Source organism: Lithobates pipiens, unplaced genomic scaffold (genome assembly GCF_037356315.1).
Source record: "Lithobates pipiens isolate NorthernLeopardFrog02 unplaced genomic scaffold, aLitPip1_a1.2 Scaffold_18, whole genome shotgun sequence".
NCBI classification, from domain to species: Eukaryota; Metazoa; Chordata; class Amphibia; order Anura; family Ranidae; genus Lithobates; species Lithobates pipiens.
The window spans coordinates 484,477,179-484,501,729 of NW_027507758.1; the positions used below are offsets into that span (position 1 = coordinate 484,477,179).

At 39.4% G+C, this 24,551-nt stretch overlaps 1 protein-coding gene across 13 annotated transcripts in view; it reads left to right on the forward strand.

The window, feature by feature from the left end:
• The window catches only part of KIF1A (kinesin family member 1A), a 220,684-nt gene that overhangs the window by 64,936 nt on the left and 131,197 nt on the right, over nucleotides 1-24,551 (forward strand). For all 13 annotated transcript variants that reach the window (XM_077488465.1, XM_077488466.1, XM_077488468.1 and 10 more), the window contains exons 2-7: nucleotides 5,414-5,522; nucleotides 9,304-9,380; nucleotides 10,571-10,750; nucleotides 12,540-12,605; nucleotides 15,404-15,582; nucleotides 23,491-23,602. In XM_077488465.1, coding sequence (XP_077344591.1) covers nucleotides 5,417-5,522; nucleotides 9,304-9,380; nucleotides 10,571-10,750; nucleotides 12,540-12,605; nucleotides 15,404-15,582; nucleotides 23,491-23,602 — 720 coding nt within the window. In that variant the 5' untranslated portion in view covers nucleotides 5,414-5,416. The remainder of the gene's footprint in view (nucleotides 1-5,413; nucleotides 5,523-9,303; nucleotides 9,381-10,570; nucleotides 10,751-12,539; nucleotides 12,606-15,403; nucleotides 15,583-23,490; nucleotides 23,603-24,551) is intronic.

Genomic DNA, 24,551 nt, shown 5'->3' on the forward strand with positions numbered 1-24,551 from the left:
CAGCTCTCATTGGCCCTCTTATGACTCACCCCCCCTCCCCTTTTGGCAAACTCTCACTCAAGGGAGAGAGAGAGAGAGAGCTGTGCATGATTTCATAAGCCTAGGCTTTTTACGAGACAAGTAAGAGGAAGTGGGCTATATAAGGTATTTACTGGCAGAAAAAAAATATTTAACTATCCAAAGTTAAAACAACAAGGGGAGAAGATTAAATAGGTGGAAAGTTGAAAAAATGACTAAAGGTCCGCTTTAAATGCTTAAACTGACCTAATTTTGCAGACCGAAGCTCATCCCTTTGATCTGTAAAGAAACAGAAATATACAATGTTTCTTTTTATCTCTTTCAGCACTGAGCAATGTTGTTGATAAACATTGCTGGTTGCTTTTCTTTTTTGACAGCTGTGAGCAGGGAACTGCTCTGCACTTACATGAATCGTGGAAATGCTGGATTAAGATCGTGTGTGGGGGGGGGGGGGGGGGGTTGAATTTTTTAACGATTAATCTCGCAGCGCTAACAGTCATCTGCAAAAGATCATTTTAGTGCTGGCTTTACTATAACATTATAAATGTTACAAATAAAATAATACCTAAAACTGCACATTCGGTTACAGTAAATTGGTGGATTAAATCACCCCCAGTCATTTTCCACTTGATTGGGTTTCCTGTATCCGACCAACCTAGCCAGAAGTGTTCTCGAGAGACAATAGGGCTAGGGTCATACACCCACCAGCATTCAACTAAAATGAAAACATGATTAGCCATTTGTCAAACTGACAGATATAATATAGCAATAAGGCAATGTATGTGTGTTGCCACCTTTTGTCCTATCACATGCAGAGGCAGTGTAACGTGGTGACAAGTAAGAATGATGAAAGCGAGGACGGCATGCTAGATATTTCTGGCTCAGATCCTTGGAGATGTCACCCCAGAGACACGGTGAGGCTTGGCAGGCTGTAGATGTGGTCGCAGCAGATTCCACACACCTCTAGATGCTGTGTAATCTGATCTGCGTGAAAACTCTAGTGACAAAGCTGCATGATCTCAACAATGTGTGCCCAAACCTTATTGTGTTACACTGCCACTAATCAACCCATGACTGATGTCACTGTACTGGGCACATCCTGTGTTTACAACTTGTATTGGAGTCAAACACAAATGTGTGTCTTGTAGTTCATTTCATTTGAATTTCAATTGCATATTCTCTTTTCAAAATCAATTTTCACTTTGCAAAGTGATTTTTTCCTTATCTTAGTGAAAAAGGGTGAAACAAAGTGAAAGGAAGTGTTTTTCTAACACACGATTGGATGAAGTCAGTACAATTTCACCTAATTCGCAAAGTGAATTTTCTTTTTGCAAAGTACATTTCTATGTAGCCTATTCAATAAAGTGAATGGGTTGTGCTAGTTTCCATCTCATGTGTTTTTTTTTTTAATTTGCATGTACATAGTTGGATATTCCTGGCCAAGGGTTCACTTTCTTTTACCCTATTCACTAAGATAAATAAAATTTCACTTTTCAAAATGGAAATTCACATTGAAAAGTAAACCCCTCTGACTCCGTTAATAAATCAGGATCAATGCCTGTCTCACCAAACCTGCAAGTCGAAAATTATGTAAAATAAATCATTTTAAAGATCCGTATTTATGTAACAATTAATTATTAATTAATATTATTAATGGGTTAATTAACTTATTAATTAGTTAACCTTGATTAGCCATTAAATAATTTATCTGCATATCTAGCTTTGCCAATTTAGATTTTTTTTCCCAGTATTTCTTAATTTTACTATTCCAACATAGAATTATTTTCATTTTATATTCTTTTTGTTCCCAGACATGCTAAAACATGTAAAAATTTTTATAAATACATTTCCAGAAACACAAATGTTATAAACAAGACTAAGCTCAGAATAAAAAAAAAATTGTAACACTGTTCTGATTCTGTTCCAAATCCAGGCAATGTGAAACTTGATTTTAATATGTTCTATACCTTATATTATTTGTTCTTCTGTCGTGGGAATGACAGATAGTTGTGCCAAAATCAAGCCAAAACCTTTTTTTATATATATATTTTTTTTATATATTTTTTGTCTGTATAGAGTAGGAAGGGGTTCTATCCTGATAATGTATTTTATTGCTGTACACACTCACCAGTCCAGTTTATTACCAGGTGCAATCTGTACTCTCTAGTGCAGTTACGGTGAACCTTGGCACCCCAGATGTTTTGGAACTAAATTTCCCATGATGATTAACTACACTGCAGAGTGCCAGAACATTATGGGAAATGTAGTACCAAAACATCTGGGGTGCCAAGGTTCATCATCACTGCTCTAGTGTATCTACACTACTCAATGTCCTCAAATGACAAACAGGGCTAGGGCCTGCCAGTGTCTTAAATTCTGTGAAATCATAACTAGATACATTTAGTAAATTAGTGTTGCACTTCAAAATTGCATTAAAAAGTCCATTATTTTCTATGACTTTGTTCACAGTGCAGTACTTAATGTGCAGTTTCCTGAGGGTACTAAAATAACCTTGAACGTAGCAATTTTATTCAAGTAAATAATTCCATTATTGGAAGGATGCATTTTATTTTCCTGAAAAGGAATATAGCCATACAGCATAAAATATGTGTGTATAGAGGGAGGCAGGGAGGCCCAGCTGTTGCCTATTTCTGTCCATAATACAGTATTACAAAAGACACTGTGCACCTGTAATCTCGATTACACACTTGCATGCATAGATGTATTTTCCCAAATGTCAAAAAGTTGTAGTCTGGAATTTTTTTTTTGTTCATGTCTGTAATTGCGGGCACCAGTGTTCACACAAAATTAAAGGAGCACAGGGTATTTTGTAATACACTAATATGGACAGTAAAATTATAACATATACAGGTGTATTTAATGATGTATGGCCGTCCACCTGAATGTACTTCTGTTCTTTCTCTCCTCATAATGTCAAATTAAATACACAACCATTTGTTAGCTTGCTAGGTAAAATAATCACCAATCCACAGAAAACCTTCCAGAAGCATGCATATGTCCTTTCCCTCCCCTGAATGCCCCTCACATTTACTGCATATTAATACAATATGCAATGTAGGAAGAATGATGACCACAATCTTCTGTGCTTTGGGACGTTTCACATTTCATCACTGCCGCATTAAATATGTATCACTTGAAATATCTAATACATTTCTTCTATCTCCCATATTGTCAAATCATGCTTTGTTTTTGTTTTTTATTCTTTTTTTTCTGGTTTTCCTGCATCTTAGCTGCATCATCACTTCTTGTAAAAAAAAAAAGAAGGTCACTGCCCCCACCTACAACTGGTCTTCACAGCAAGGAGCACTGGAAGGGCAAACGCATGTAAAATAAAACCAAAGAATTTCCAAGCTCAACTTACCAACCAGTCTGCGACCAACCAAATTAATCTGTCTAACAGTATGCGTTAAAAACAGGAGTATCATCAGTTCTTAGTTGTATAGTTTGTATCCTAAACTTTGAGGATTAGGGTAACCACACAATTTATGAGGGCCATTATAAGGGCTTTGTTCTAGGATGGAAATACGTATGCTCCCTATAATGCCTTTGAGTGGACACTGGAGTAGCATAATATACTATACAGGAAGCCTCAAAATTTAGCTTTTTGGGCCAAAGAAAAAAAACTTACTTGGAATTTCAATTACCACATGGCTATTCCACCAAATTTACCATTTTACCTTTTCTATTTTTTTTCTGTTCTAAAGCTACTGAAAGTCATGTGAGGTTAGTCGAACTTGCCAGTATAAATGTGAAAAATTTGTTCTATGCACTTTCATAATAAAATCCCCTGAAAGTGCATAGTTATGAAGGAGATAAGAGCAGAAGTACTATACATCTTAAATGGTGGTAAAAATAGTGATCAGATTAAAAATCCAACACATCTTTGTTTATTTTACCCAATGTTAGTTGTCCAGGGATGTTTGTGAAGGTTTTTGGGTCCCAATAGACAGGGGTGCCATTATCTGATTGGTCAATCACTGCATTGGTATCTGTGTCATAACCCAAAACCTTGGAGTTCTATACAGTTGTCTCTGGAATGATCAATGAATAAAACACATGATGGACAGTTGACTAATTTGGTAGACTGATTGACAGGTTCTGTATCTTAGGCCTCATACACACGGTACGAAAATCAGAAGGGAAAACGCTGAAGACGAGCTGTCTGCAGGTTTTCAGATTTTTAGTACGGTGCATTCGACAGACGATTTGATTTTTACATCAGACAAAAGGTGGATGTGTAGGCTATAAAATTTGTCATGTAAACTCAACGTCTGATTTTCGGATGGTCAGTACAGCAATCCTTCGCACAAAAGTTGAAAGTACAAACACTCATGCTCGGAATCAAGGAATGAATGGGAAGAGTTTGGTCTTGTAAACTACTGTTCGTAATCTAGAATTAACATTCGTGACACAGCAATTGATGAAATGTCAAAATTCTCATCTTTTTTAATGGGATAATAATGAAGCTGCTTTGCATGTAGTTATGCCAAACATATTTTAAAAGGCATTTGTTTTTGTACGATCTGAAAATCCGGAATCAACGCTCACTAAACTTCTGCTAACACAAAATTAGCAGAAGGGGCCCAATGGGTGGCGTTTGAGAAATGAACTTCCTCTTTATACTCTCATAGTACATCACTATGTTCATGTTTGTCAAACGACAATTTGCGGATAGTTAGTATACTAGACAAAATCCTGCCCTTTTGACAAAAATCAGATGCTCAGTCGTCCAACAATCAAACCTTGTGTACAAGGTTTTACCTACAAAACCTCATATTTAAAAAAAATAAACATCTTCAAGCCCATAGAAAATTGAAAAGGATAAATACATTATTTACAGACAAATGGTAATCTGAAATAAAGTTTGTGTGGTATAAGCAGTGCTCTCTTTCTAACAAAGTTGAAGTCTTGCTTGTCAACGCTGAAATAATTGGATAGTCATAATTAGATAGAGGCATTATCAGAAGGTAACTATGCATGGCCTACACAGCGGCTGAAGCATTTAATAAATTCAAGTGAAAGTATTAAGCTGTAGAGGCAGCAGTAAATTAGGTGGTACATTACCACACAGCATTCCCAATGTAAATGTACAGTTATGTCAGACCTAGTAATGGTGATATTACTTTTATTCAGTATTTGATAAATATTCATTCAAGCAATATGTTTGTTAACTTTGCTTTATTGTATATTACAATTTCAAATTGTATTACCTTTTTCAAATTTTTGTAATAACCGAACACCCCCCACAGTCATAGTTTGGCAATTGTTTTTTAGTCGACCTTCCAATTTTACCAATTAACTGGATTTGTGGACTAAACAATACGCCCATAACTGGTCATCAAATGAAATCATTCTCCTAATTTTCTCATTACAGGAAATGGCGGGAGCTTCAGTGAAGGTCGCGGTCAGAGTGCGGCCATTCAACTCACGTGAAATTGGAAAAGATTCAAAATGCATCATCCAGATGACTGGCAACACAACCAGTAAGTAACAATAACTAATATTAATGTAACATTGTCATTCATGAACTGATTCAAACAAATGGGTGGAGGATGGAGCTATATACTGTACATAGGTACATAGTTGGTAAGGTTCAATAAAGACATCCGTCCATCCAGTTTAACCTAAGTTTATGCTTCCAATGTTTATATCCACGCACATTGTGCTTGCTAAGAAACAGACTTTTGTTTTGTTATATTAATCTTCTGGAGAAAAGAAAAACAAATTGCGTAAAAAACCCAACTCTTCATCTCGATTCACATGTTTAGGCCTATGGTATGTGGTTTGTTTACTCCCAATAACAATATACTACATACACACTAATTTCCAGAAGATTCCCTTGGGGCCATTTTATAAATTATGAAGCAAATTAAATTGGTACAAAAGTGGATTTTTCTTTTTTATTTACACACCCATCAATTGGAGAAAGAGAAAAACATAATATGTTACAATCAGTGGATCCCAGTCATTTTTTAAATTGTGCCACCTATCTGTTTTCTAAATTATGGTACACCTAGCTATACTATGTATATTTTTACTAACAGTCCACTTTAAAATGCTGTTAAAAATCCTACCCATTTGCTGAAAATGATGTCAGCTATTTGTTTCTCCCTTTCTGAGATCATGTGATAGCCTTTGTCATGATTCTTGTAATGAATGAGCTTTGTACACTGGTCACGTTTTTTCTTCCATAGTAACCAGCAGAGGAAGTCATTATTTGGAAAGGATCCATATGCATTCTGGGATTTGTAGGCTTTAGCTTGTCTTCCATTCTCTGGCGATTTAAACCTGTATGTCCATGACCTCTCCATTTTCCTATGTTCTTTGGTTCAATCTTTCAAACGCACGGCTTTGTGTCTATGTGGTGTCACAGGGATTTGGCATCAGTCAGGACATGCTGACTGGGCACTGTTTTCCTGAGAGAACAAAGAGAGCCTGTGTTCCCACATAATCCCACACTGTTGAGAAGAGAGAGAGGAATGGAGGGCAGTCACTATCAGTGAAGAATATATCATAATAAAATCCTTGTTAACACTAATGCTGCACAGAGCAAAATCGAAATATCTACAGTTCAGCAATATTGGCAAGCTGCAGTTAGCAGAGTATCAGGACATGGAATCCATAGATTAAGAAGAGAGATATGCAGCCTGTTACATTGGGACAAATAGTAATGCATGTGATGGGTTTCTAAAGGACACAAAGTACTCACTACACACTGTGCCCAAAAAGCCCCCAAGTGCATAAATGTAAATGGAACCTAAAGCTGCTGTTTGTAACTAACTGGATACATCTTTTGTTGCAAATTCTACAACATATAGAGATATATCATCTTTTTGATTTTTATTAGGTCATGTTTCTTTTATGGTGTGCTGTATATGATATGTTGAATATTTTATTTTGGCCTTTAAAGTAGATCAAACCCCTAACTGGATGATATTTATTTTCCTAAAGCACTGCAGGGGAATTTAATAAAACTGGAGCAGCCAGAATCTGGAGCAGCAGTGCAAGCTTCCGTCTTCAGCTTATTTAATGAAGCTTTGAAAATGAAAGATGGAAGCTGATTGGTTGCCATGCACAGCTGCTTCAGATTCTGGCTGCTCAAATTTCAATAAATTCCCCCCTGTGTATTATAAATATTTTTCATGGCTTTCTTTTTCATAAAATATTTGATTTCTCCTTTTTTATGCTTTTTTTGCCTCTATGTGCTGCTGATCTTCTACAGCAGGGGCCTCAAACTGCCAGCCCTGCAACTGTTGCAGAACTACAAGTCCCATCATGCCTCCCCCTATGGGAGTCATGCTTGTAACTGTCAGCCTTGCAATGCCTCATGGGAATTGTAGTTCTGCAACAGCTAGAGGGCCACCAGTATGAGACCCCTTTACTACAGTCTTTTTGCAGCCAGTTTCTGTTTACATGCATACTCTCTATCAATGACTGCACATGTTTGCTCTGGATTCCAGCTTTCAGGGCTTTCAGGAGTCACAGAGGAATGCCTTGAACATTCCTGTGTGATTTATATGCAGTTCTGTGCAGTATGATTTCAGCCCATTCATTTTGAATAGGCTGAAATCACACCACACAGCACCAAAAGTAGTGCACTACTTATGGAAACTTATTGCAACCTGATCGCATGGTACTTCTGTACCATGCCATTAGGCGCTGGCAAAAGCACTGTATTTGCCTCCTGTTTGGGGTATCAAGAATTAATCAAGAATTAATAATGACACCTGAGAAAATTACATCAGACAAATAGTAAATGCCCAATGTAGATGGTGCCACATCCCTAAGAAGAATGAAAGTACAAAATATAATGGATGGGACATTGTAGGCAAAAAAGTAACCACAAAATGCAAAAATTGTTTTATACATCACATTAAAAACAGGTACAAATTAAAAACATGTAAATCCCCTGTACAAATTGGTCACATGTGTAGATACATAAATACCCCAAGGCCACACTGGGATCATAAGTGTGGAATTGCACACTGACACATTTCAACTTTCATTGTCTTCTTCAGGGTGTTAGAGCAAAAGGGTAGGTTCTACGAAAGACAATATATTAACCAACTAGTATAAAGATATGTCTAACCACATTGTATTTTTGAATACATTGGTACTGGGGATTTAAATATTCTTAATCTTTGTACCTGTTTTTAATGTGATGTATAATAAACTTTTTGCAAGTTTATGTTTGTAAAGTTACTTTAGTGCCTACAAAGTCCCATCCATTATATTTTGTACCTTCATTAATATTGACACCTGTTACAGATCGTAAATACATTGGTTTTGAACGCAGTGCGGGAAATGCATTCTGGTGTGAACGGGCCCTCATTAAAATATGAAAGCTTATATGAGACTTTAGTGCTTAGATTTAGGGATCCTTTAACAACTGTTGGAACCTTGGACACATGCCAAGCACATCCAGTGTTCAGGAAATTATGTTTAAGAATCTTACAGGTTGGGAAACTGTCTCAGCATATAGATAGTGCAAAACAATTGGGTATACGACAATAGGAAAAAGTTGGGGATGCAACGATATTTATTAAAAAAAGCTTCAAGAAGAGTTGGAACCAAGCTTAACTTCAATAGTAAAGTGGACATCTGACATATACATTCATCTGCTTGGTCTATTGAATAGTTTACAATGACGTTTCCTATGCAAACAACATCTGATTGTGTATTTTTTGCATAATGTTCTTGTACTGAATTGCTCAGGTTTGTGAAACATTTTATTTAACATGGATAAATTGGAGGGAGCATTAAACTCTTTTAAACATATATGATCGATATCCACTCCACTTGGGGTAAATATTATTTTGTGGTCATGTGCTTCCAACTCTGATAAACCGATTTCTAGCAGAACTTGCTTAAATGGCTAGATCACATGGTTAGTTTCTGCTCAGTGGTCTCCTAAATCTCTGGTGGCCATACATGACCTAAATAACTTTGTGTGATATATTTTGTTCACTGTTTTTGATGATCACATAATGGAAAGTATGCATGACTAATGGCTACAAGTTTTCTGTAGCAACAAGAAGAAAATGGTCATCCCCAGTACACCTCATCATTGTGTTGGGTTCCAGATTGCGGATGGCCCCATTGGTTTGGTGTTTCGATTAATTATGACATGTATGGCTGTAATTATCCACGCTAATGTGTCCATATACAAATCCCACTTGGCCATCTGCAGAAAAAGAAAGATGAGATGATGAAAGATGTAGGTGATCACAAATTATTTATGATTATCTTTGCTTTTGTCTTCAGCTATTATCAACCCTAAGCAACCAAAGGAAACTCCCAAAAGTTTCAGCTTTGACTATTCCTACTGGTCACATACTTCAGTAAGTAGCAAACATCTCAGCAGAATAAGTGGCAATAGCTCTATATTTTTCTTTTAACCCCCATTATTTAATGCATATAGTATATTAGTATTACACAATTAATAACAGTTGCACATTTGTAAGAGATGGTACTGTAAACATAAAAGCAAAGCCTATATAATTATTGTATATGTAATATATGTTATAATTTAGCATAATGAGCTAGTATGCATCGCACATCACTCACATGGCCGACAGGTTTCCTGGAGTTACTTCCGGGTTCACAGGCTCCGGCGCTGTGATTTTCCAGAATCACAATTACCGTACATCATGCACGTAGGTGCCGCCAGTCACGGCATGGGCCCTGAAGAAACAGCGCGAGTGGGTTGTTACTTCAGTGCGCATGCCCTGATGAGGTCGGCGGCATCGTATATAGTAAAAATCTCCTAAAAGGTGCAATATAGTAAGGAGAAATATGTACAAAGTAAATATTTAATTTAATGAAAAGTTAATATTTAATTTAATTTTTATCTTTTTATTTTCATCTTTATTTTTAACAATAGTGCCGTTAAGGAATTGAAGGATACAATGTATGTACAAGTTCTACAGAGAAATGGAGTAAAATATAGCGGACATATGGCACCACAGAACCAATTAACTGCTTGCTTTGGTGATGACCAGTGCCATTTGACCTCAAAGCCCAGTGTACATTACAATAGACCAGTGATTACTTATGAAACCAACAACAAACAGAAAACTCCTTAAGCCCCATTCACTTAATTCTCAAATATTACAAATGTGATTAATGCATTCAAATTATATTAATGTAGAAATCTGTTAATTTTGCTTAACCCACATTCACAACTGAGATGCAAATTGCGGAAATTAAGCATTAAGTGAAAGGTCCTTTTACACGCTTGACTGGTGTGACCAAACACTAGTTTAGGGGGTTTTCCTGTTTAGTTACAAATCAATTGTAAAAATTGTATAAAAATTGTATGGTCAGATTTTGTTGTGTAACAAGCTTAAGGTTAGATGTCATTCTACAAAAGACAATGATCCTAACGATTTATACAGTAAATTTAAATATTTACACTCACATGTATGTTAGGGTCCTTGAGGTAAAAGCGATAGAGCTCTTATTACTATGGAATAAAATAAAGTTAGTTGCAGCATGTAGAATGTTGTCATATAGTTTTATCACTCAATAGGATGAAGACAGTCAGTTTGCTGGACAGAGACAGGTATACCTTGATATCGGGGAGGAGATGTTGCTGCATGCTTTTGAGGGGTACAACGTCTGCATCTTTGCCTATGGACAGACAGGAGCTGGTAAATCATACACGATGATGGGAAAACAGGAGCCAAGTCAGCAAGGAATCATACCACAGGTAACAATGTCGTTATTTTTATGTCTTTATGTATGCTTATGTACATGTGTGTGCTTGCAGAGATCTGATCATTTTTCATAGCCAATTCCAGCAATGCCCTAAATATTCTGCATTATGGTGGGAACTCTTGGCGCTACCTGTGCTGACAGACATGGTGCATTTGTCATTTCTGAATACATTGGTAGCAGGCAGCACTAACTGCGTGTCTCAGATCTTAGAGGAGTATTATGGTGGGACTTAGGAGAAGCATGCATGAATACTTTCTAACCCTAGATACATACAATACCTGCAGTTGCAGGAAAGAAATTTGCACCATGTATGGCTGGCCTAAGTTTGAATTCCAGATCTAAGGAGGTAGTTATCTAGCTATGGGCTGAATAGACATGTGCTGCAGTTTGACTATTATTAAAGGGGAATTTGGTTGCATTGTTAATATAGTTTCTAATGTTTTCTGTAATGGTAAAAAATGGAGAGAAACCCTCAAGCAGGTTGATTTACCAAAGCAACAGAGTATATTCACTCTTAACAATGTATAGAATGATGCTGAGTTCTGTTTAATCATCCAATCAATAGCAACAATCCATGCTACTTTTAACACTCACACAAATATATATACAGTATATATATATATATATATATATATATATATATATATATATATATATATATATATACACAGGCAGTCCCTGCGTTATGAATGAGCTAGGGACTGTAGGTCTGTTCTTAAGTCAAATTTGTTCGTAAGTTTGAACAGTACCTTTGCGCTTCTGGCTGTGCAATGTGGGGTGTTCCAGGGGCTTCTGGGCATGCAGGTCCAGTGGCTTCTGGGCATGCAGTCCTTTTTGTGGGGTGTGTAGTATATGTAGTACTGCAGTGTGGGATGTGTCCTGCAATATGGCTACTCAGCGATTTCCAGGACCAGCGTAGAGCGCAAGCTGGCGGCAGTGACGTCACGCTGTCTCCGTTTGTAAGTAGGAGTTGTTCGCAAGTCAGATGTTTGTAACACGGGGACTGCCTGTATGTAGAATTTGACAGTATTTTTTCATGGCAATGTCAACCCATAGGAAGTAATCAGTAATAATATACCATTCCTAGTTGTTATATCCAGGGATGAACACAACTAGTTGCAGTCACCACTAGATAGAACAGACAAAGGTCCACACGAATCATTTGGTATAAAAACAGCCTAACAAAAGAGAGGTAATATAAATTTGAATTGACATATTTATATATATCTATATATAGATATATATACCCATGTAAATATTTTTAATAAGATTGATGCTGGTAAAACATTTTTGTTTGTACATATTTTAGTTAACTCATTTATTGAAAGTATAAGGTAATGTAAGGTGACCAGACCTCTTCTTAATGTGATCCACATGTGTCGTTGTCTGGATGGTGTCTTGTCTGGTCATTGTATTCAGTCGCATTATTGTCTTCATGATTATTAACCTGTTGTTGCATCCTGAATACATTTAGAAAAAAAGACATATAGGTATAAAGAGTTTCTGCTAGAGTTCACTGTTTAAGGGGGATTACCTTGCTGCTTTTTAATCTAGTTAACCCCTCAATATCTGAATTATTCATTGACTCCTCGCTGTGTTTGAATTATTCAAGATATACTCTGTGTCTGTAAATTATTAATTAAACCTACACTGTCTGTAAAGTGTTAACCACTTAGTGCCCGTGACTTTTAGACTCGGTGACCAAGACATTTGTTTTAAGCTACTGATGTAAAATGTTTCAGCTGTCATGTGAAATGAAATACTTCTCATCTTTATTACAGCTCTGTGAAGACCTCTTCTCCCGTATCAATGACACATCGAATGACAATATGTCTTATTCTGTGGAGGTAGGTCAATTTTAGTGACCATATTTCCTGTAGAACTGAGGTCCTTAGAATTGGTCAGTGATAGAGAACTGGTCAGAAGTAATGATGGAGCAGTGAAACACACAAGCTAAGAAAAATTATATTAGTGGTTATGTTGGTACCAGAAATAAAGATATGGTTGACCTCCCTGGTGGTGATCCCGAGTCTGGCTTGGGCTTCAGTACCATAAGCGGTAACCCCGAGCCAGACTCGGGATCGCATTGCTGGATACAGGGAGGACACAGGGAGACTTACTTACCTTGTCCCCTGGATCCAGCGATGTCCTCCACGCTGTGTGAGCAAACTGTCCTCCGCTCAATTAATACAGTGCCCGAGTGCCGCCGAGCTTTGTTCCCTGCGACATTATGGCGCACGGGAGCGGAGATCGGTGCCAAATTCAAAAAAGTAAAAACACACAAGACAGATTACAGTACTGTATAAAAAAAATTATACACCCCCTTTGTCCCTAGTGGTCTGTCCAGTGCCCTGCATGCACTTTTATATTATAAATACTGTTTTTTCTGCCTGGAATCTGGAGATTGCCCATAGCAACCAAAAACTGTCCCTTTTTGTCAAAAGTGATTTTAGACCAACTAGAAAATAGCGATAATAAATTAGAATCACTTGCAGAATTGAGCGGTAGCGATTTGTGGGGAAATTCGTCATCAAACACTAAATCAAATGACAGCGACAATTCTGCAAATGAGCAAATTTCAGTGTTTTTGGATTTGATTACATTATTGAATCATTTTTATTATTATTTATTATATTATAAATTTTATCATACCCGGGGTGTCTGCTAGACTCTGGTTTGAACAGATTTAAGAGAGTTATTCCTAAGAATTGCAGGCCTACAATATAAACCGCCAAATTTCCATGCAAAATAATTGTACCGCTTTCAGCACCTAAAATCAGAACTAATCATACCGCCAGGGAGGTTAAAGTGGAACTTCACCTAAAAATGGAAGTGTCACTTTTCCTCCACCCTCCTCCTCTACCAAATTTGGAGGGTACCTAGTTTTGACAGGTAGCTGATTCCACTTTCATATGGCTCACCTAGGCAAACTGAGCAGAAGTTTGGACCCCCATCCGCAACCTCCTGGGGCACGCCACATGTCCCAGGAGGCTATGGTTCTATTCAGAAAGAGTAGCACAATTTGCACATGTGCAGTGTTGAGCCGACTGTGAAGCTGCTGGAGGTCAAAAACAGCTTCCCACACTTAAAATGGTGGTGCCGGTGACAGTATTTGTAGCTGATGACTTTTAATTTTTTTTCCCAGACCGAAGATTCTCTTTAAGCAGTGCAGAGCAATTGTATCTCTAGATAACCTGTGTTTGATGTTGAGCTCACAACCAAACATTTTTTTATTTGTGGTCCAAGATTTTTGTTGCTGTCTGTGCCCCCACTGGGGAGATTACTACTCATTTCCTATCCCTTTGACACCAGAACAAGAAATTAGGTTCATTATTATCATAGTAGAAAAAAATATAGAGAGCAAAATACCAACAGAGATCTGTCCCTTCTTCCTTTTCCTTAAAGTGGTTTTTGCTTCTTTTTTTTAATCCTGCAAGTAAAGCCATAATGGGCTAGTATACATTGCATACTAGCCCCTTATGTGAAACTCACCTTTGAATGAAGCCCTTCAGCGGCATGCTGTCACCGCTGAAGGTGCTTCTATTTTCACCAGATCTTCCTTACGGGTTTGCGGACTCCAGCTGTGCATCGTGGCCAGAGCCATGATAACATCACTCCATATACCGTTCCTTTGGAGTGCATGCTGCTTCAAAAGTAGATATCTCCTGAATAGTGCACATTTAGGAGATATTTACTGCACCTATACTGGTCCTGCCTTTCTATAGGCTTACCTATGGGTAAAAGTCATGCATGGGAATTTACTCACACTTTAAGACTGGGTTTCATACTGTAGTTATATAATATATGGTATGGGTATATAATTAATTAGTAGTTATTATAAGTACTCTTCCACAGAAACCCAATTCTTCCAGAGAGATGCACTTTATTGACTTCCAACACAGAACAAAGTCTCGCAACAGATGACACAATCCAACAGAGTATAATTACGACAACGCTAGTAAATATTCAGAGACCCATGTTTCCTAGACCTTGGTGCACTCATAACCACACACTGAGACACGACTGAACGCCATTTTATATCCGCAACACACTGAATGGCTGAGCAATTTGATTGGCCCTTTCCATTAAATGCTTTGATCTCCATGTGTCTTTCAGAGTGACAGAAGATGACCCCTAGCCATGAACAGCTGTAGTCATAAACTGCCCTAATTGGCATTCTTGTATATTAACATCAACAAGTTTCTTTCAATATGCGAAATTAGATTAACAGATACCACCTTAGCAACCTTTTGGTCAACAAGTCCCCTTTGATATGTGTAAATGAGTGGGCTCAGACAAGTCACTCAGTCAACTGAAATCTGGCCTGGTCAATCTTGTACTGTATGTGTACACACATACATATATAATATATATAATAATATAAATCCCACATAAATCTACCAACATATTACAACATATATGTTGCCCAACATATTACAACACATACCTCAAAAGGATTTATGTTGTCGGGGTGGTTATTTATTTGTTTTTTGTTAAGAGAGAAGTGAACATTGGATCAGTCATGACAAAAAGGTGCATTTTGCCAACCCCGAATCTCACCACTTCTTTACAGACTGCATAGCATGCTAGTCTTTTGACCTTCCCAACCATGCATGTATAATTATGTGTTATTCTGTGTCTTTAGGTAAGTTACATGGAGATATACTGTGAGCGGGTCAGAGACCTTCTTAATCCAAAGAATAAAGGGAACCTTCGTGTCCGTGAACACCCCCTACTGGGACCATATGTTGAGGATTTGTCAAAGCTAGCTGTAACTTCATATCGTGACATCCAAGACCTGATGGATTCCGGTAACAAAGCCAGGTATGTTCATTACTATTATCATTAGGTAGTTAGATTTAATGTACTTTTATAATTTTAAATACACTATATTGTCAAAAGTATTAGGATGCCTGCCTTTACACGCGTATGGATGTTAATGGCACCCCAGTCTCAGTCTGTAGGGTTCAATATTGAGTTGACCCACCTTTTGCAGCTATAACAGCTTCAACTCCTCTGGGAAGGCTGTCCAAAAGGTTTAGGAGTGTGTCTATGAGAATGTTTGACCATTCTTCCAGAAGCACATTTGTGAGTTCAGATACTGATGTTGAACGAGAAGGCCTGGCTTGCAGTCTCTGCTATAATTCATCCCAAAGGTGTTCTATCAGTTTGGGGTTCAGGCCAATCAAGTTCCTCCACTTCAAACTCACTCATCCATGTCTTTATGGACCTTGATTTGTGCACTGGTCCAAATCATTTGGTGGAGGGGGAATTATGGTGTGGGGTTGTTTTTCAGGGGTTGGGCTTGGCCCCTTAGATCCAGATCCCCCTTAGATCCAACCCTTAAGGTGTCAGCATACCAAAATATTTTGTACAATTTAATGCTCCCAACTTTGTGGCAACAGTTTGGGGATGGCCCCTACCTGTTCCAACATGACCTCACACTAGTGCACAAAGCAAGGCTCCTCCTCCCGCCTCCTCTTTTAAAGCTAATAGACTGTACTATCCACAGATAAGTCTTTCCTATAAAGGCCAGAATTAAGCAAGGGCCAGCAGCATTAAAAGTTGTAAACTGCAAGTGCTTGGATATAAATTGTAATAAATAGTTTACTGAGTAATGTATATTTTATAGTGCTTGGTTTGTTAAGCTTGAAATACTACTTTAATAAAGAGCTGTATGCAATTATTTATTACATAATAGTAGTGATAGCATTCAGCATAATACATTTTTTTCACACATCACTTTTCTTCATATATATTATACAGTATATATATATATATATATATATATATATATATATATATATATATACATATATATATATATCATTTACTTGCAGGCCAAGCTGCCACTAATAGTGACTGGGCTGTGACAAATTATCATATTGCTGAGGTGTTTATGCAGTTGCAGCTTCATTGCACCAGAAGTTACCTGATATTATCTTTACCAGCTAGAAAAGCTTCTTTGGTATCCCTAATGGATTTCATTTCACTTTGTTATTGGGGTTGGACTTTCCCTGACCTCATGACTAAGCTCCATCAAAGGACAGTCCTTCTCCAGTAAAAGTGCCTATACTGACCACTCAGAGAGTCTTATTGGATGGTGGAATGGCAGGCGCTAAGCTTAGCTGTATAAAATAACACTGTAACACTGTATAGGGTTATTATTGCACATATTAATACAACAATGACCTCTCAGCATGACATTTCTGTAAATCAGACAATGAATGCTTATCAGAGATCATAACAGAGCATTCTCACTACCTTGCAAGCAGTGAAAACAAAATAATTCTGCAGAGTTTCTGTGCCCGGGCCAAGATTTTGTTGCAGCCATTCTTTTCTGTATACAATGTACCTATTTAATCAGCAAACCTGCTCCTGGGCCTGTGGAGGAAGGGCCCTACCATGGACATACCTCCCAACTTTTTGAGATGGGAATGAGGGACACCTATCAGCAAAAGTATGCAGGCATAGGACCCACCCCTGGCCACGCCTCCTTAAAGGAGAATTGTACAAAAAAACAAGATTGGTTAAACCCACAAGTGCTTTTTTCTTAACCACTACTATTCCTTTATATTGGCTTTTGGAATTTACAAATGCAGCAGTTTAGAAATCAGATGAAAGGTTTAGGGCTGAAAAACACTTTTTGATAGATAAAAAGTGCATTTTTTTTTTTTTTTTTTTTTACAATATTTTTATTCAATTTTCAACAAAAGAAATTACAAAATCAGTATCTGACATTGTCGATGCATAAAAGCACAAGAAAATAATACGGAATAATGCAACTATAAAAAAGGGAGGAGGAAAGAAACAGTTGTACATGTGTAAAGCAGCAAGGGTAATTCAAAGGGTTACAGACCCAACCCCTCCAAGTAGTTATCCCGCATCTTGCTCCTAATTGGGGTCCAGAGCAGTATCTGAGCCCCCGTTATCCAATCCTCCCTTTTTTTGGCTTCAGTGCCACAGTACCTCCTAAATATATGACAATAAAAGAAAAAAAATAAGAAGGAAGAGGGGGTACGGGCACTTGTGTTTTCAAGTGCACTCATTTGAACGAAAATAGCTATAGTAAGAAAGGATAAAGAAGTAAGAAATAAAAAGCAAGAAGAGGAAAGAAGGAAAAAGAAGAGGAAGAAGAAGAAGAAGAAGAAGAAGGATGCACTCCAGTTCCCGGGGACCACCCCCCAGCCCTACATCAGAAGGACTCCCTTTACTCAGTTACCAGATCTCTAATCCAAGGTTCCCACACTCTATTAAACCAAGCCATTCTGTCAGCAAGTATTGCCGATAAGCGTTCATTCACCATTATCCAGGACAATTTTGCTTTAAGTAAGTAAAACGGAACAATTGGTGATTTCCACGATTTAGCTATGGAGATCCTCGCTGCCACAAAGATAAAAGTTATTAGCCTGCTCATTGGCTTTGAAGCCCCTTCTACGGGGCGTCCCAGCAGCGCGTGCAGGGGCGATTTGCGGAGGTTCACTCGGGTCAAAGAATATATAAAATTGTATGTGCGTATCCAAAACCGTCGCACCTTCGGGCACGACCACCATATATGGTACATTGTACCATCCGCATTACAGCCCCTAAAACACCGCGGAGACGCCCCAGGAGCGAAGGTGGCCAGACGGGCCGGAACCATATACCACCTCATCAACACCTTATAGTTTGCTTCAATCAAAGATGTGTTAATGAAAGATTTTGATGCACTTCGTATTACTTTGTTCCACTCCTCCATCGTCAAAGTGACGTGCATATCTCCTTCCCATCTCTCCATGTATGGCAATTTCTGAGAAGGGGGGAACAAAATATTGTATAGCCGAGATATGTGACCCGTGAGGCCGTCGTACGTCCTACAAATAGTTTCCATCGGGGTGTATGTGGTGAGTGCAGAAGTACGACTCAGTGACGCCAAAAAGTGCGCTATTTGAGTATAGCGATAGAATTCTGTCCTCGGAAGCTGATACTTTTCTTGCAGGGACGCTCGCGACAGAGCCCCCTTATGGTCACACAAGTCGGCTATCCGAAGTAAACCCTTGTTGGTCCACCATGAAAACTCTTGGGGGCGAAGACCCGGGGCGAACACCGGGTTGTTAAGGAAAGGGGCTAGCGGGGCATGTCCGGATCTGAAGTTATGGGTTGTAGTTAGCCTATCCCACAAATTTAGAGAGAAGGACAAGGTCGGACACATCACCGTGGGCCGGTCCTTAGCTCTCATCCACATTAAGTGACTAATTTCTTTTCCTGGAAATTGAGAGGATTCTAGCTGCATCCAGAGCGGCCTGTCTCGATTAGTATGGAACCGAATTAATTGTGAAATTAGTGCCGCCTGGTGATATTTAATCAAATCCGGCATACCCAAGCCACCCCCCACCTTTGGTGTATACATCGTCTGTCTATTCACCCTAGGCCTTCCGTGCTCCCATATAAAGTCCAACAGTTTACTCTGGAACCTCTGAAGTTCTCGCCTATCAACAGAGATAGGTAGGGACCGGAACAGGTAAAGTACTTTAGGTAAGACTGTCATCTTAATGGAGCACAACCTGCCAAACCATGACGGAGAGTTATTCGACCATCGTGTAAGATCAGCAGAAATTCTTTTGAACAGAGGGGGAAAATTATGTTTATACAATGACGTGAGAGTAGGGGTCAGTGTGATACCTAAGTATGGTAAGGTCTTGTCTTGCCATTGGAATGGAAAAGAGCTCCGTAGAGCACGGACAATATGCGGTTGTAGGGACACATTAAGTGCCTGAGATTTGGAGTGGTTTACTTTTAACCCTGTAAATTTTGTAAAATGTTGCAATACCTTGTGCAAATTAGGTAAAGAGGTGACTGGGGAGGAGAGGAGCAATAAGATATCGTCTGCGAACAAGGCGCATTTATGTTCCCGTCCGCCACTTGTGACACCCAATATATCTGGATGTGCCCGGATTTTAATAGCTAATGGCTCCAAAGCTAAAATAAACAATAGGGGAGACAGGGGGCACCCTTGGCGGGTCCCTCTGCGTATATGTATATTTGGTGACTGGTGCCCTTTGATCATTAGATTCGCCGTAGGGGTGTCATAAATCATTTTAAGCGTAGTCAAGAAACTCGGTCCGAATCCATATTTACCCAAAATAAAAAACAAGTAATTCCAGGACAAGGAATCAAACGCCTTATGCAGGTCAAGAGAGACCAGTAGTGCTCCTCTCTGTCCCCCTCCATCCCAACCCGAGTTCAATGCAGAGATAAGATCAATGACCCGTCTGGTCTGATCTGGGGCTTGTCTAGTAGGGACAAACCCAGACTGGTCCGGGTGAATATAGTGTGCTAGGAACCCATTTAAACGTGTAGCCATTATCTTGGTCATTAATTTGAGGTCCACGTTAATTAAAGAAATGGGCCGATAGTTAGTACAATCACCGTGGTCCTTGTTTGGCTTGGGAATTACATGGATGTAAGCCCTATTCTCGTGTGGAGGCAAAGGGCAACCCCTGCGTAGCTCATTGTAGTAAGAGCAGAGGTAAGGAGTCAGGATCTCACTATATTTACGGTAATAGTGGCCCGAGAGGCCGTCAGGGCCCGGCGATTTAGACGGACGCAGGGATTTGATGGCCGCCGCTATTTCCCTCTCTGTAAACTCTGACTCCATTATCGCTGCATGTTCTCCCGATAACGTGGGGAGCGGTAAATCCCGCAAAAATGCTTCGGCCTCTTGTATATTAAGATCATTGGGAGAATCGTACAACTGAGAATAAAATGTGTAGAATTCCTGCACAATGAGCTGAGGGTTTTGGGATGCGTGGCCATTTGTAAGTCTCAATTTAGGGGGTGCTGGATTAAAGGGTCTTGGATTGAGCCTCCTAGCTAGTAGGGTGTTAGGTTTGTCTCCGAGAGAATAGTAGCGATGCCTATTCCATCTGACATACTTGTCCGCTCTGGTTGTGAGGCTCAAATTTAAAGCCAAACGTGCTGCGTCGATCTGGCTCCTAAGATCTAATTGCGGGTTGGCTTTTTGTGCCTGAGTTATGTCTAACAGCTCCTTTTCTTGCTGCTGAATCAGCCGGTCTCTCTCCCGTTTGGTTCTGGCAGATATTTGTATCAGCTTGCCCCGAACAGTGGCCTTATGGGCCGCCCACACTATAGAGGGAGAAGTGTCTTCACAGGGGTTGTCCTGAAAGTAGTGACGTAAAGTTTTTTCTATTTCGTCAGCAATGAGTGGGTCATTCAATAAAGATTCGTTTAATCTCCACGCGGTCGAGCACGGTCCGGCCCATAAGCCCCTCAGGACCACCTGGACCATAGAGTGGTCAGACCACGCTACAGGGATAATACTAGACTCCAAGACATGGGGGAACAAAGGGGACAAAGTAAACAAATGATCTATACGGGAATATGTTTTATGCACTGGAGAATAAAACGTATAATCCCTAACCGAAGGATGTACATTACGCCAGAGGTCGATGAGGTCATAACTGTGTATTAAACGAGCTATTTCGCAGCTATGTTTTGGGGTATGTTTCAGAACAGGCTTCCCCAGATTAGACCTATCCAAGATCCGATCCAGGGAAGCATTACTGTCGCCCCCGAATACAACCTGGCCGGCGACATGAGGCATCACCACTTTTAACATTGCCCGGAAGAAAGATAATTGACCCGTGTTAGGGGCATAATATGAGAGAAAGGTGACTACGCTATCATCTATCTTCCCGACCACTAGAATATATCGACCTTCCCTATCCTTTATAACAGTAGTTGGGGTGAAAGGGACTCGTTTCGCGAAGCATATAGCCACCCCCCTTTTTTTATCGGGTCCACTAGACAGGAAAGCCATGGGGTATCTGACATTTAAAAAGTGCATTTTATATACATCTATATAGGTCAGACCAAAATGAGGGACAAATGAGGAGGAATGAGGGACAGAGGGACATTTCTCCAAATCAGGGACAGTTGGGAGCTATGCATGGATGCTGCTTCCTACATGCTCTCATCTGCCTACCTGCATTTCATTCTGTTCCCTTTTCTACTATCAGCTCTAGTAGACTTACTCATATCTATGATAAATCAACAGTTTAAGGCCCCTTTCATACAGACGATCCGTTCAGGTCCGCCTGTTAATTTTTCAGGCAGACCTGAACGGGTGCTCCATAGAGGTCTATGGAGCGTCGGATATCAGTGGTGACATGCCCGCTGACATCCGAGCCGCTCCGATTCAAAAAAGTGTGACGGAGGAAAAAGCAATTTTTCCATCCGTCATCGGATCGGGTGACGGCGGACACTGCGGTCCGTTGTCACCCGATCTCCCATAGGGGAGAACGGCGCTGTGACAGGTCCGTCCCTGCGCAGTGTGCAGAGACGGACCTGTCCTCTGCCTGCTCAGCAGAGATTGCTCTGGCGATACCCGCAGAGCAAGCGGAAATCCACGGGGCGGATCAGCATTGATCCGCGCTGTGTGAAACGACCCTAAGAGCATGAGATATGTCTTTATATCTTGCATCTGTAAAATGTATTCAAATCTTATATAATCCTTGACATCTATGGACAGCCGAATTACATACATTAATCAAATAGAAAGAACCTAAAGCAAGCTTTTACATTTACAGCAATACGCAAATGTCCATTCACAAATTGGAACCAAAAGTGTACACTCTATACCCACAATAAAGGACAATGAAGAGTTGACCACATTTTTCAATGCATGGTATATTCAAGAAATATCAAATACAAATTGTCACCTGGAACATATGTTCCTATTATACTTTTTTATGGAGTATATGCAGACAAATGTGCATTCACAAAGATGCATTCTGAAAACAGGAAAATACATCCAGAGTGTCTTGTCAGCAAATAATCAAAGTATAAATAAGATTACAGCAAACAAATGTAGACAAGAAGCATTTACATCTCTTGTGAATGTATCCAAACTTTTTTGAAAACAAAAAACAAATCGCATATTGTCATTTAGTCCAAACCGAGCTGTAAGTTACGCAATGGTGGTTATTTACGAAAGGCAAATCCACTTTGCACTACAAGTGCAAACTACAAGTGCAAAGTGCACTTGGAAGTGCAGTCACTGTAAATCTGAGAGGTAGATCTGAAATGAGTGGAAGCTCTGCTGATTTTATTATCCAATCATGTGAAAGCTAAAATTTTGTTTTTTATTTTCCTTGCAAGTCCCCCTTAAATCTACAGCAACTGAAATTCCAAGTGCACTTTGCACATGTAGTTTGCACTTATAGTGCAAAGTGGATCTGCCCTTCGTAAACAACCCCCAATGTTTCAGCCTATAAAAAAGAAAAAGGGCCATTGCTGTGCTCACCGTTATTGTAATTGTGAAGGGTTTATGCCTAAGAAAAAAAAAATCAATTGTGTCTCTCTTGTGATGATTGCACCGTGAGGTGCTAGAATATCAGATACGGCCAGCACGGCTGTACAAAAAAACAAATAATGGGGCTATGGTAAGGAATCCACTATCAAGGATTCATGTTCTACATAATTGTTTGCGTTCAATAAAGAGACTTTAAAAAAGATGTCTCCTGAAATTCTCAAGTGTTTGTTCTTTTTTTTTCATCACTGATCATTATTCATGTGCATTTTCGTTCTTGAATTATTTATTTTGTCTGTTTAATGGTTATGATCTCTCTTCAAAAACATTTATGTTTGAATGTAACATGTTTGTGAGTCCAAAGCTTTAGTTTACTGCTGTTTATTTTCTGTTTACTAAAGCATTTTCTTCCTCACAAACAGAACCGTAGCCGCCACAAACATGAATGAGACAAGCAGTCGCTCCCACGCTGTGTTTAACATTATCTTCACCCAGCGCAGGAATGATGCTGACACCGAGAATGGTACAGAGAAGGTGAGAACTGCAAATGTGAATTGTCAGGCTGATTTACTAAAGGAGTTGTTTCATGTTAGCATGTGGACCCCCCCCCCCCCCCCCCCCCGACCAACCTGTGTCCCAAGGGCGACATTTGGCCCTTAAGGCCCTGGTGCACCCCTCAGATCCCAGCAGTCTGTAGAAGTAGTGGGGGCATTTGTAAAGGGGTAACAGCATTGATCTCCACTAACCTCTTATAATGGGAAAAAAGAACAAAGGGAAAGAAGCGCCAGCTAAGTGTAGTATCCTGGTTAAAATCTTTAAAACAATGGATAAAAAACACTCAGAAGAGCTATAAGATAAAAGCGCTCATCTGGTGCGGAGTATGTAGGTGTAGATTACTCCTTGATCTGACCTGGAGGACCGCTGTGAGGTGTTCCAGCTGCTGGGAGAGGAAGATGGCCTGCTCGGGAGCCTGGAGAAGCCCCGGGAAGCCAAGCTAGCCAGCGTGGAACACACACCGGAAGAGACTTTACCGGAAGGATAGAGGACCAGATGAGAAGACAAGGCTATGAGCTATGAGCTCGGAGCATCCAGCTTCTTCTAGAAGCCTCTTGTCATCCTTGTCAAACATGTCATCCAGCTTGTATATACACATCCACCCAATTCACAGTTACACTTTCTAGGAATTATGTGTATATTGCACATTATATGCCTATGTAAAATAACAAATGTCTATTGTTATATAGGTTTGCAATGCACAAAATTTAAAATATACAACTGAATTAAAAATGGTGACTATTTCTGGATAATTGTATTTTATTAAGACAGATCTGTATAAGTAATGAAGCTCTTACCCTTGAAGCAGCCACTTCATATGTTGGGTCTCCTGTTCTTGTGCCCACCACTCTGTGAACAGTGCCATACACACTGACTAGGGATGAGCCGAACACCCCCCGGTTCGGTTCGCACCAGAACTTTCGAACGG